Source organism: Phoxinus phoxinus, assembly GCF_949152265.1.
Source record: "Phoxinus phoxinus genome assembly, chromosome: 5".
In the NCBI taxonomy this organism is placed as follows: Eukaryota; Metazoa; Chordata; class Actinopteri; order Cypriniformes; family Leuciscidae; genus Phoxinus; species Phoxinus phoxinus.
In genome coordinates this window covers 33,310,111-33,323,496 of record NC_136880.1, presented here as the reverse complement: position 1 = coordinate 33,323,496, position 13,386 = coordinate 33,310,111, and the positions used below count along the sequence as shown (strand labels likewise).

Genomic DNA, 13,386 nt, shown 5'->3' with positions numbered 1-13,386 from the left:
TTATTGAGTGGTCGTTAAGTTTTATTGCAGCCACATCAAGCATCATGCCACAGGTAGAGAGAAAAGCGTTTCCATGCAGGCTTTTTAATAATTCCTGTGAAGACCAATTGATCTTCTTGTCTGTCTCTTTGATCTTATAAATTAACTATTACTAGAGCCAAGGAAGCAAAGTAAGCTAGAAGCAGCCTGAACCATGGGGGTCTCCCATCAAGTGACACTATATCAGTTCAGAATTTACTTTTTCCCCCCTCCTGTTCATAGCACTTTGGTTATCCTTCGCTGCATTCCTGATTGAACATTGTGTTTTCAATTTCCACCATCCTTAACAGAAATCTGCCAACAAATTATTTTTCCACTTAATTTGTCTTACAAGTTCAGACCAAGCCCCAGTGCATGTTAAAATTGTTTTGATTTTCATGTGTAGTGGTCAGAAAATAATACAATTTGATGGATATGCATATGCTTTAGTGGCCTAAAGTCAGGTGTCTGGTCTCTTTAGATTTCTTGAGCCCATTGATTCCAATTTTCTGCCATATTCCTTGTCTGCCATTTTTAATGTTAATGTATATTGCTGTGTCTTACCAGAGCTGGTCTTAAAGTGGCTTTGGTCTTACCATCACTTTGGTGTACTGAAAGGAAACTTGGTAGGCATCATTGGCATTATGCCCAGATGGTACCTGAGCATTTTGGAGATAGCGCCACCTTGTGGTAAAATAAATTAAAATGTGATGTAATTTTCAATAATTCAATTACTTCTAAATAATTTGGCCGAAAGTCATTGATTATGGTCTCTCCTTATTCCCTCATAAGGTCATAAGAAGCTAATGATATCTTGTTTTAGAATGTCAACCTGTTACTTGTCTGACATTTAGATTTTTTTCCCATAAAATTTAGTCAAATCTTCACTAAAATTGGCTATAGATGATCTTCAGACCGAGTTGCACAAAAGTTGAAATAAAGGTGTCATTTTAGGGGACTTTTTTTATGTAGAGATTAAGTCAATTGCAACGACATCCAGGAAAAGAGAAAGTGTCAGACAACACTGTCATACGGACAAAAAAAAATAGTCAAATTGTTTGAGGGGAAAATTAAAACAAAGTTTTGGGCTATATATATATAGGGCTGTCAATGTTTATGCGTTAACGCATGCGATTAATTCAAAATCCTTAAAGTCCGCGTGAACTGGAAGTTGCAACCGACTTTATCTCAGTGTTGTGACGTATTTCCGAGAGAAACGGAATATTAAATGAGGAAAAATAGTGGGCGTGGCTTTTTTTCCAACTAGCACCTGATTGGATCTAGAAAAGTAGGTGTTTCATTCCGCCTGTCTACTGTCAGTTGGAGGGGGCGTGGTTACGGATGTTAAGCAGACACCAAAACCGTCAAACCTACGTCATCAGGGAAGGTCCTCCAATGCAGAGGGGAGGGGCATTTTCAGATTTTGATTAAAGATTACGGAGCCAAACATTTTTTTTGTGTGGATTGACTTGGATGGATGAATTGTTCACCACAAAACGATCAATTTAGGCAATCAAAGTAAATATAGTAAATTTTTATATCATGTGGACTTTAACACGTTAAAATAATTGAACTCAAGCTGTGAAATTTTGCCATTAACGTAATTAAAATCATGCAGTTAGATGATCTTAGAAGTTGGGAGTTTTTCGAACTGAGCATCTGTAACCCTGCTGGCATAAATTTCTATTCTAACCCTTTAACCCGAGCTCTATCATGGTCGGTTTCACAGACAAGGCTTAAGCCTAGTCCCAGACTAATGCATGTTTGATCTGTTTTAACTGAAAGCAACTTGCTCTGACATATATTAAAATATACCAGTGCCAAGACATATTTTGTTTTGTCTCAAGATGCACACCAGTAATGTTTTTTTTCTGAGGCACATTTATAAAATGTCCGAAATGATCTAAGGCCTAAGCCTGCTTAATAAGCTCTGTCTGTGAAACCTTTTTGATTGTTTCTGAAGAGCGAGCCCTCACAGTACATTCACATTGTTTCCACACACATTCAGTATAATGCTTTGATTTGTCGTGTGTATATTACTGTGTTTAGTAATTCTGAATGGATCCATGTACTGTAGTAGGTATATATCATTTGTTTATTTGGTGTCCTTATGGAGTCTCCAAGTGTCTCTTTTTGGAGATACCTAAATTTACCTTGAAAAAAGCTTGCAGAAAATACAGTGTGTTATTAATCGCGATTGAAAATTTTAATCTAGTAACCTCTCTCTTGCAGAGTATAACAATGTCTTCATGTCTCCCATCTGCCAAATTGGGTTTTGATGAAAACTGTTCTCCTTCCACAAATGTTGTCTAATTCGCTCCAGTTTTGGCTCAGATGATCTTCAGACCACACTGAACATCACATTTATTTATTTTTTTATTCAGAATAACAGAATTTTAATAACCCCAGTTGACCTAGAGTAGAGGTTTATATAGTAGTCATCTAGATCGCATTTTTATTGTGTGCTTTTCTTCATCATGCACATCTGCAATTGCTTTGTAAATACATATATTATATGTCAGTCAAGAGGATTCAACACACATACTGAACACTGAAAAAAAACACACGATGCAGATAAGCTTCCTGTTACCATTCTTGGAGAGCAGTGGATCATATTTCAGATTCATGTGACAGATTGAGATTGCATGTCACATTGCCAGCTCAGTGCAGCTCCACAACAGTTTACCGAGCAAGAGCGCCTCAGTCCATGGTGGTCTGGGGCTTCACATGATGACAAAGAGGGTCGAGAGGAGCACGCAGAGCTCATGTCGCAGATGAGCTTGTTAATCTCCAGTGTTAATTGCATCTCATCAGACCTTGTCGGCTCTGTGTGAGTCTGAAAGGAGTTTGATGTGAGCGTTGACAACTATAATTATTCCGTAAACCCCCCCAAAATATGACTATTATAATTACAGTAGATAACGATTGAGTTTAAGTGGGTACGTCTTGTGAGCGCTGTGAATGGGTGATGTTGTCAGTGTAATTGTGAGACAGCTCACCCCCATTCTCAGCGTTGTTCTCGTCAGCCTGTCTGCACTTTAACTGTGACCTTTTTGAACCGTTATTAGCTCACTGAGGTCTGAAGGGACACTGCATCAGATTAGCAAAAAAGATTTCATTGGTCACTTGCGTGGCTGGTGTTTTGCTGGTTTATATAAGAGGGATTACAACAAAACAACCCAATTTTCCAGTCGGCTTTAAAACCTACGTAAACAAACTCGTTCAATGGTTTCGTTATTGTCAAATAACAGGCGTAATCAGAAAACCAACCTCTTGATCTTTTCTACAGAATTCTCCCTCCACTCATCCCAGAAATGATTTCTAACCTTGTTGTTATTTGATGAAATGACCAGCCTTGGATGCAGATTAAATGTCCCTGTGAAGTCAAGATCACAATGTCCTAATGCACACTGACAATGAGAAAATTACTAGCTTATACGAATGCCACTCTGTAATGTATTTCAGAACGTAAATGGAAGAAGGGCACAGATTTGTTGTTCTGGAGTGAGGGATGATTGACAGAGAGGAGCCAGAACAAACATTTTGTCACACGTATGGACTTGGGAAATGATTATGCCAAGGCAGATGCCTGCTCAAAACAACTATGGCATTTCCATATTTTTTGGACTTGACATCATGGTCATGGTTTTAGAACCCCCCAAAAATATTGGTACAGTGATGGTATGGAAATACTATGGTACTTAAAAATATACCATGGTAATGAAATTAATGTACCATCCATTAATGGTATGATAAGAATACTAATGGTACTACCATGGTACATGTTCAAAAAATACCCTTAAAAATTAGCATTTTTTTATGTTCCATTCTAATACCAGTGATATTTATTATTATTCATATACTTTTTTGAATTAGCTTGTATTTATATTTTCAGTTTTCAGTTTAAGTTTTAGTAATGTAGTGATGGGCTTTTTACATTTGTATTAGTTTTTAATATTTCTGTTCAGTTATTTAAACTGTTATTCAGTTTTAGTTTCAGTAATTTCAAGTTAAACTTGTTTAACTTATTTAAGGTAACATTTTCTAACTGTTTTATTTTATTGCAGCTTTATTTCAATACCAAAACAATTAATAATAGTTTTAGTTTTGGTTAATACTATGAATTTTGAACATATACCATGTCAATGCTCAGACTTGTTGTTTTTTTGTTATCATGCTGATACAATGTTTTCAACTCTGTATGCTGTATCCTTCTCTTCTTCTATCCTTCCTCTCAGTCTAGATCAGGCAAAAGAGTTGAACTGACTTGGAGGGAGGAGCATGGGGAATGGAAAATCGAGAAGAACCACTGCAGGATCAATTCAGATCCACATTTTATTACATTGGCTACAATATTAGCAGAGGATGAAAAAAATCGTTTGATGACTCATTCGCAGGTGACACAGTTCTCTCAGCCGTCCCTCTGACATTAATGGAAAATATTTATATACTTTTCCCATTTCCTAAATCACAGTGCACTGCATTTCACATAAATCAGACAGTGACTGTCAAAAAGCTCATTACAGCACATATTGATGATTCATAACACCAATGATCAGCGAGCGGGACTCAAACGCACTACATTTAGCCTTTATAGACGATCTATCTGATATACAGTACCAGCCCACACAAATCTAATCTATTCCTCCTCACCGCAACAAGCAAATTAAAAATGAACACATATGTCATCGAGAACATGCTAATGTGTGCGAGCGTGAACGAGTTGGTGATAAAAATCTGCCGTGATACGTTTTTAGTGAGAGCAAGAGATTTTGAGAGAGGGAAAGAGAGCAGCTGGCGTGCTGGAACATTGTAAAATGTGATGCTGAGCAATAAATGCAGAGGTCCACGGTCTTATGTTTCTGTTCCTCTCTGTAGTGTTACTAAGCAACTCACAATCTCCGCCAGCATGAGAGGGATGAGGATACTCTGGCAGAAAACACCTGTCACTGTGTGTCTGTGTGTGTGTCGTGTGTGTACTTTTGTGCCTGTGTGTGGGTGTGCTTTTGCTGTGTTCCAGGTATGAGCTGTACCTTACCATGGCATTCTTCTGAGCGTGCGTTTTCTCATTGGGCTTGCGTTGCTGGTAGTATGTGCTGGGGAGGAACGTGTTGAGACCCAGGCTGTGAGTGGGGTTGTGTGGGAGCGTGTTTTGGCACTATGTGCCGTAAGAAGGTAGCAGCTCTCCAGTGTTGGTGCATGATGGGTAGCAGCCCTCTCAGTTGCCTCAAGGCTGGCTTAGATAGCAGGAAGTAAAGTGGAGGGTTCCAGCAAGGTGCCAGACAAATCAGAAGAATGGCAGACAGTGAGGTCACCTCCCACAGCAGAGACACCTCCGTACTTGACGACGGGGTGGTGGAGCTGGGGGCTGGGCTCGCGGGCCAGCTGACGGGCGAGCTGACAGAATCAAGGGAGGGTGATAAAACATTGACAAACTCCAGCACGTAATAAGGCAGCCAGCTGATGGCGAACACCAGCGTCGAGCCGATGAGAAGGGCGGTGGCTTTTTTATTTCGGTGGTCTGCGGCTAGAGTGCCCCGGCAGCGGTACAGGTGAGTGATGATGAGCCCGCAGTGCAGGGCGATGCAGAGAAGAGGAGCCACGTAATACACCAGAAACGCAGGAACGAGGAAGCCCAGCCAGTGTCCTCGACCCACCGACCACGTGCAGCCGCTGTCAAACTGGATGTACGTGACTTTAGGTAGAGCCATGGCGATGGAAACCAGCCAGATAACAGCAACAGTGCCAGCTCTGTGGGCAGAAATAGAGGATGAAATATAGTTTATGACTCTTTATCCACCATATCTTCACGTAAAAGTGGGCACGGCAAGATGAAAATTTAATATTCCTGGCTTCAGGGGTCATCCGCTTCCAGTTATTTTTAGCTGTACAAAAAAAGCTTGTTATGCTGCTTGATATTGCAAACTGGTATTTATTACTCTATTATTTTAATGTATTGTAGTAATTATAAACACACTGGTTTGTAGCTAAATAGTTTTTGTAGCGAAATAGTTTTACCATTTACAGCACATTTATTTTTCTCGTTATTATATCGGAGTTATATTACAAATATAGGGTTAGGGTTAGTATTCACTCTTTATAATGAGAGTGAATAGTAACTGATATTTTGAAGCCTAAAAAAGTGCATCCATCCATCATAAAAGTAATCCATACGGCTCCAGTGAGTTAATAAAAACCTTCTGACGTGAAGTGATTTGTCAGACTATAGCAAATGCATTTGCGCCCATTTGTGCGCCCATGGGCGTGCTGGTCTGAAAATGAGGTGTGCTCAGGCGCATTGTTGGCGCGTTGCTATTTTGAGGCAACAGAAATAAACTGAGCCATTGACCAACTGAAATCTGGTCTAAAGTCAATGTTTTTTTTTTTTGGTGTTTAAGAGAATAGGGACAACCCTTAAGGCGCGGCGACCATTTTAGCATAGCATGTAACATAAAATTGTTACTTTTTGAGGGTGAGCAAAAACCACAGACAGTAAAAGAAACGGACACAGCGACCCCATATATTTCAACGGAGAAAAGTGAAGCCAATTAGAAGCACTCACTTCCTGATGGCTGACCGTACTGCGCAGGCTTAAACTGAGCTTGACGAAGTAGATCTGACGTGAGCAACCTGTCTGAAAGTTTTACGTCTTCTAGTAGCCTAGCTGTGCCGAGAGAAATCTGAATCATTCCCTTCTGAATCTCGCAGAGACGGAGAGCGCTAAGAGTCTTTGGACGCCTCAGATGTAAAGTTATTCGCTGACAAAGTGACGCCAAAATGATTGGGAGTCAATGGAATGCTAACTGCAGGTGATGGTCTGCTACAATGGCGGCCCCCGAGGGAAGCTTCAGTTTCCGGCTGATGGATTACCCCCTTGGCAAAAACGCACGTTTTTCGTCTGTTCCTTTAAATGCAAATGAGCTGCTGCTCGTGGCACAGAGGGCGGAGCTTCAAGAGCTTGCTCTCACACAGACATGAAGAAGTGGCAACATGTAGAATGCAAATAGACATTTCTCAATGGTTAGTTGATGAATTAATGTAGCTTATGTGTAGTTATCTTCTAGTCATTGATTAGCATATTCTGTCTTGATAACCTATAAATCGTGTTCAGGGGGCGGGGTTTATGTAAATTCAAGGGTTGGTGATGTCACTAACCCTGGAGGAATGTCGTGTAGTCCCTACCAGCCGTTTGTTGTAGTCCTTAAAAATAAATTTCTTTAAAAGCAAATATCTCTTTCATATCATAACTTTGCAGATGTTGTTTATGCTCAAACAGCAACATTACACACTAACTAAAGTTAAAAAAGTGAAATTATTGTATCAGCCACCCCTTTAATTATTTTTACATTTGTATCATGATATTTGAGTAAGCTGAACCCCAATACTTGCATTTAAAAGTGTAATTCGGCAATTTCTCTAAACAAAAATCCCGTTGTAACTGGCGTGCAAAGAAATCTGGGGTAGGCAAGGCCGCAAAGGATCCGTCTGCTATATCTTCCATTCCATGGGAAACAAAGTCCGCATTTGAAGGAGCCTTCGAACTGGACAGCCTTCGCTGTGACACAACCGGCCTTCGAAGGATGCAATACTGTATCAATCAGGGCTGCATTTCCCAAAAGCATCATAGATCATAGAAACCAATGATCTCTATAATCTACTTATGTTTACCATTCTTTTGGGAAATGCAGCCCAGGGCGGTTAGTAAATCAACATCAAGTTATTATTTCTCCTAGTGATGAAATATTTTAATAAAACTCATGGCATTACTACCATCACTGTGGTACTTCATGTACGTTTTTGTAAACAAATACCTATAGCAGATTTATCCTTTTTTTTTTTTTGTATCACACAAACAACTTTTTTTCCACTTTTTACAGCTGTCTTTCTTGATCTGCTTCAGATACTCACACCTGCGCAGGGGTGGCTGGGGGCCGTGTCGAGGGAGCCACTATTCGATAACGCAGCACAGAGAGGGCAGCCAGGCTGAAGATGTCCACTCCAGCGGTCAGGGAAGTCATGAAGCTCAACAACACACAAACACCTCCTCCCAGCTGCCAGTTCTGAGAGCTGGCACTCAGTAGCACACAGGGCAGGGTGAGGAGAGCGCACAGATCAGCAAAACTCAGGTTTAACAGGAGGACAGAGCTGGGCTTTGAACGTCGCCTTGGGTTGCGCATCAACACCAACCACATGAGCAGATGACCTCCGACCCCCACCAGAAGGGAGAGGATGCTGACCAGAGGCAGCACCAGAGAAAATGAGATGGTGGTGTTGGTGGAGACCGTGTTGAAGAGCAGGTTCACAATGGCAGGCATGATGGATTGTGTAGAAATCAGCCAGTCTCTGGGATAGTGAAGAAAAGAAGAGACAGATGGAGATCGCAATAGCTTTTATGCAACCCATATTTAATTAATAACCACTCAGTGACATAAACACAAATGACAAAACAAACAAATGAGCAGAAATGCAAATCAGCCAATTTTACTCGCATATCGCAGATCTCAGTGAAAATAATGGACAAAACTTTGCAATAATACTTTAAATTACACTTAACAACAGAAATCCATCCCACGGAATAAGACGAAACGGGAAGGCATGATAAACAGCACCAATGAAATGCACAAAAAAGCTAAATACACCCATTAAATATGTGATATACATCCTGGCACAGGCATTCGCAATTACACTGACCAATTACTCACTGAGACTGTGGCAGGAACATATTCCAAGCACAATTTAAAGCCCATGATTCAACTTCCCCAACAGAACATCCATACGGCCATTACACCTTGAGGAACTTAGAGAGTTAGATGAACTTTTGAGAATTTATATAGAAACATTCTGTGGGTTAGTTCTGCATGTAGAACAACCTAAAATCCCTCTATCCTTAAACAATGATAAAGATCAGCCGAAATCAATTGAAACGCTATTTCATTTCCTGACCGTGGGCTTAAACTTATCTGATTCCAACCCTGCGACATACTGAAATTCTTTAAAAATATAAGTGAAATTTCTGTTATAATATTAAATTTTATGTAGCATTAGGCATGATAGATAGATAGATAGATAGATAGATAGATAGATAGATAGATAGATAGATAGATAGATAGATAGATAGATAGATAGATAGATAGATAGATAGATAGATAGATAGATAGATAGATAGATAGATAGATAGATAGATAGATAGATACAAAGTCCTTGAAAATGGCACAATCCAGTCAAAAAACAAGCTACAGAACAGAAGTGCAAATAAAAAGGGCTGACAAAGGTACAGGAGAAGAGACACACACACACACACACACACACACACACACACACACACACACACACACACACACACACACACACACACACACACACCACAGCACTGAAAGGAGAGAATGAAAAAGTTACTTGATCAGGCATCAATCGGGCAGTCTGTGGGCTCACTTCTGCTCATCTGCTGTGAGGCTCACAGCATCCCCTAATGCAGCCACCCCTTGACACACACAGTCCAGCCCTCTACACACACACACACACACACACACACACACGCTCGCAAGCACGCACACACGCACGCACACACATGAGAGAACAGAAAAGGGGGACACACCTGTATCCACATCTGATTCACACACACACACACACCTGGAATTCTAATCTGCCTCATTAGGATATAACAACATTCATGTGCTGTTAAGGAGATTTTTGACGGAAAGAAACCAATTATGAGGTAGTGTTGAAAGGGCTGAGAGAGTGAAACAGGGAGCTAATTTACATCTATAAATACTTCATGATGCTCCACGGCCTCCTCCTAACACCAAAAACACCACACACACAAACACCAAAAATGAAGAACACTCTCCTACACACTCTGACAGAGTCGTAATTATGAAGTGAAAGTGGGAAAATGTGTAATAAGTCGGTAAAGTTTTGTGATTAGCTGGGAAAGTTTTAGGCACAAGATGCTCAGGAGTTGTTTACCTCTTTCTTGTCTCATAAACTGAAATCAGCTCATAAACGTTGATTATTGGAGGACTCTTCCGGTGTTTGCTAGTCTCTTGTGATTGCAGCCATCTGCTTGAGTTACTCATTTTTTTCACTGTTCAACTTGAACCACTTGAGTGTGTGTCAGAGTGTGTGAAAGTTACGAGAAAGATACGATTTGGGATTTAGATGCTTGCGTATCTTGCACTTACAAAACAGTACCATGGTGTTTGGCTATTCTTTTGAGTAACATGATAACTAGTTAATGTTTGCTACAGTTATATGTCTATATATGATGTGTTATATAACTATCCATGGTAATTATAAAATATCATACTATGAATCACAGTGCGCCCACATGATATTGCTATCTGATATTATTAAGTAGGCTATGCTTACATTTACAGTTCAATAGCATTATATATATTTTTTAATATAGGCCTATACATTTAAAATAATTTATAAATTATAAACTTTATTTTTGTCTGACTTATCTTTCTAAATCAGTGCATTTGCTTTTGTCATTTTTCATTAGATTTAGTTTTTTATATTTAGTTTTACCTTTTAAATTAATTTTAATATTTAATGTTTTTGTAGTTTTAGTACTTCAAATTTCTGTTAGTTAACAAGGCAACATTTTCAATTCTCACTATTAACTAACTAACTATGACTTTTGCCTCAATAAACTCCTTATTACAGCTTATTATTAGTTAGTAAGGAGTTAAATTTATATAGGTATTGGGTAGGATAAAGGGATGTAGAATATGGTCTTGCAGAATAAGGCATTAATGTGCTTCCTTTATGAGTGCCAATAAATAGCCAATATCATAGTAATATGCATGTGTATAAGCAACTAGTTAATAGTGCACCCTAAACTAAAGTGTTACAGAATATTTATATTTGATTTTGTCTTTATTTAAATTAAAGAAATTAGTAGTTGTAATAGTTTTAGTTTTAACAATAACAACACTGGTCCAAAATAATCGGACAATGTTTTGTAGCCCGCCTGATATTTACAGTAACTTTTAAAGTTAATATAAATGCGCTTGCTAACAGTACTTTTTTTGTAAAGGATGGGGGGCTAAATGAGCGTGTTGTATAATCCTTGCTTTAATGAATGTGATTAACAGAAAATAAATGTGTATATTGGTCTACTCGCAGCTCTTTGTTCCCTAAGTGAGTCCCATCATTTATGCAGCTGCCTTTAACGTCATTTCACTTCATTTACAGCCTCCCCCACTGATGCTGTGTGTGTGTGTGGGTGTAGGTGTGTGTTAGAGAAGCCATTAATGAAATGATTTATGTATATTCTTACAATCCTCTGTGACTTTCCGTGATTGCGTGAGCATGCATGTTTTGGCTAATGCATGTAAGACATACTAATGTAATGACTTATAATTCTGGCTTTTACATTTTAAACATAAGACAAATTGCTCCTTTGATATGTGATGTTTTCCCATTGTAATCTGAAGAGTGTGTGTGTGTGCGTGCGTGCGTGCGTGCGTGTGTGTGTGTGTGTGTGTGTGTGTGTGTGTGTGTGTGTGTGTGTGTGTGTGTGTGTGTGTGTGTGTGTGTGTGTGTGTGTGTGTGTGTGTGTGTGTGTGTGTGTGTGTGTGTGTGTGTGTGTGTGTGTGTGTGTGTGTGTGTGATGCTGTGACAGGAGTTGCTGTGACAGATGTTGTGTGTTATTTGTTGGAAATTTACTATTGGGAGTTTTCCCCAACATCTGTGCATAATGTACACTGTCATTTTCATGCATATTCTAGATAATAGAGCAACAATTAAGCAACTCTGGCTTTTCATAGTAGGCTAAATGTAGTATTTTCTCTGTACCTAGAACCAATCCATAAATGCCATAAAATAATACAATCGGTGTCTTTTCTGGGTCATATAAAAAAAGGTATCACTTTATTTCGATTATCCAGACATTCTATTAACTATAAGTAACTTTGTAACTACATGTCAACTAATTCTACTAACCCTAAAATATCAGTCTCATACTCTAATGAGAGTTAGTTGACATGTAGGTTGCATTAGGCATATAGGCCTACTTTAGTTAGCAGAATGTCTAAAGTGGACTATTGAAATAAAGTGTAATTTGTACTTGCCTTTAAGAAATAAGATCACAAATAGAATATCTTCGTGATTTCTCCTGGACAGCAAATGGAAACTTCTGCATAAGTTCCTGCTACTTAGAATTTTTTTTTATTTTTTTTTATGATTTTTTTTTTTTATTTTTTTTAATGATCCTTGAAAACTCATGTGTCGCCTGTAGATTTTTAGAGATCTAAACGATATCTCACTCTCTGTCTGTGCTTAGATTTCATAAGGCTGAAACTTTCCATCTAAAAGTTGATACGTAAAATATATAACTCCAGTAATCTCCTGAACATGAAGGTGAGCTCTGATCAAGTTTGCTTTAGGTGGATTGAAAGTTTTATTATTGTGTCATTTTCATTTTCTTTTGGATCAGTCAAATAAATCTTGAAATATCTACTAAAAATCGAGATCATGACTGACAGGGCTACATAAGGGCTACACAAAAAAGGCTACATAATCCTGCTCAATATACAGCTTTTTACCAATTTGGTTAACAAATGCACATGAAATAATCACCTTGAAATTATTTGATAATGCGAGACCATATGGGAAATATTAGAAAGCACACTGTAGGAGAGTGGTTGCCATGGACAACAGTCAAATATACAGTTTAGAGCTCATTATGCTAAAATAGTTGAACTATGACTGACTAATCAGAATCAGAAAGTATTCAGGAGAGCTGAAAATATTCATACCTTCTCATAAATGTTGCTGATAGTGATTTCTAACTATAAATTCAACTTCAAAGAGGTAATTTGGTGTAATAAAAAGCCTCATGAAGTGATAAAATGCAATAAATAGATAATTCTCCTTAGAGGCGGTTATTCACAGACATTTAAGCAGCAGTCACAGGCGATAAATTCCTTAATCTCTGTTTGAAAATTGCTCTTCCATAGCAAGGATGTTTGCTTGGCTTTGGGCCTCTACTGCCCTCTACTGTGTCATTTAAAGGAAATAAGAGACAAGTTGTGAGAAGAAGTGGCATCTGGTATCCACTTGTATCAAACCTACTTGACTGAAATCGGCTTTGAAATGGTGATTTTGGAGTCCTTGGTGATTTTAGTCTGGTTCCGCATTTACGTTTCAAATGTATACAAAAACATATTATTACCATGTGACATGTAGATTTCTAAATTAATTTACCCAAGTTATTCTCTCTATATTAGTTCACACAACATAAGAAAAGCAAATACTATAATTTACCAATTCATCTGGCGTAATAAAACGCACTACATCAAAAAATCACAACTGGTAAAGGACTATAATAAAGGGGGGTTAAAAACAATTGATTTTGAATCT

At 38.6% G+C, this 13,386-nt stretch overlaps 1 protein-coding gene across 1 annotated transcript; it reads right to left on the bottom strand.

The window, feature by feature from the left end:
- Positions 1–4,341: 4,341 nt before the first annotated feature.
- LOC306999154 (somatostatin receptor type 5) lies at positions 4,342–8,355 on the bottom strand. Its single transcript, XM_079613633.1, has 2 exons — positions 7,927–8,355; positions 4,342–5,769 (listed from the first exon to the last, which is right to left on the bottom strand). The coding sequence occupies exons 1-2, from the start codon at positions 8,331–8,333 to the stop codon at positions 5,085–5,087; spliced, it is 1,092 nt and encodes a 363-aa protein (XP_079469759.1). The 5' UTR covers positions 8,334–8,355; the 3' UTR covers positions 4,342–5,084.
- Between the last annotated feature and the right edge of the window lie 5,031 nt (positions 8,356–13,386).

Bases quoted from the DNA above. Each gene is read 5' to 3' on its own strand.
- LOC306999154 (XM_079613633.1), bottom strand. From the start codon at position 8,333: ATGCCTGCCATTGTGAACCTGCTCTTCAACACGGTCTCCACCAACACC. The intron at 5,770-7,926 runs GTGAGTATCTGA...TTCTGCCCACAG, and splicing joins CCAGCCACCCCTGCGCAGGT to AGCTGGCACTGTTGCTGTTA.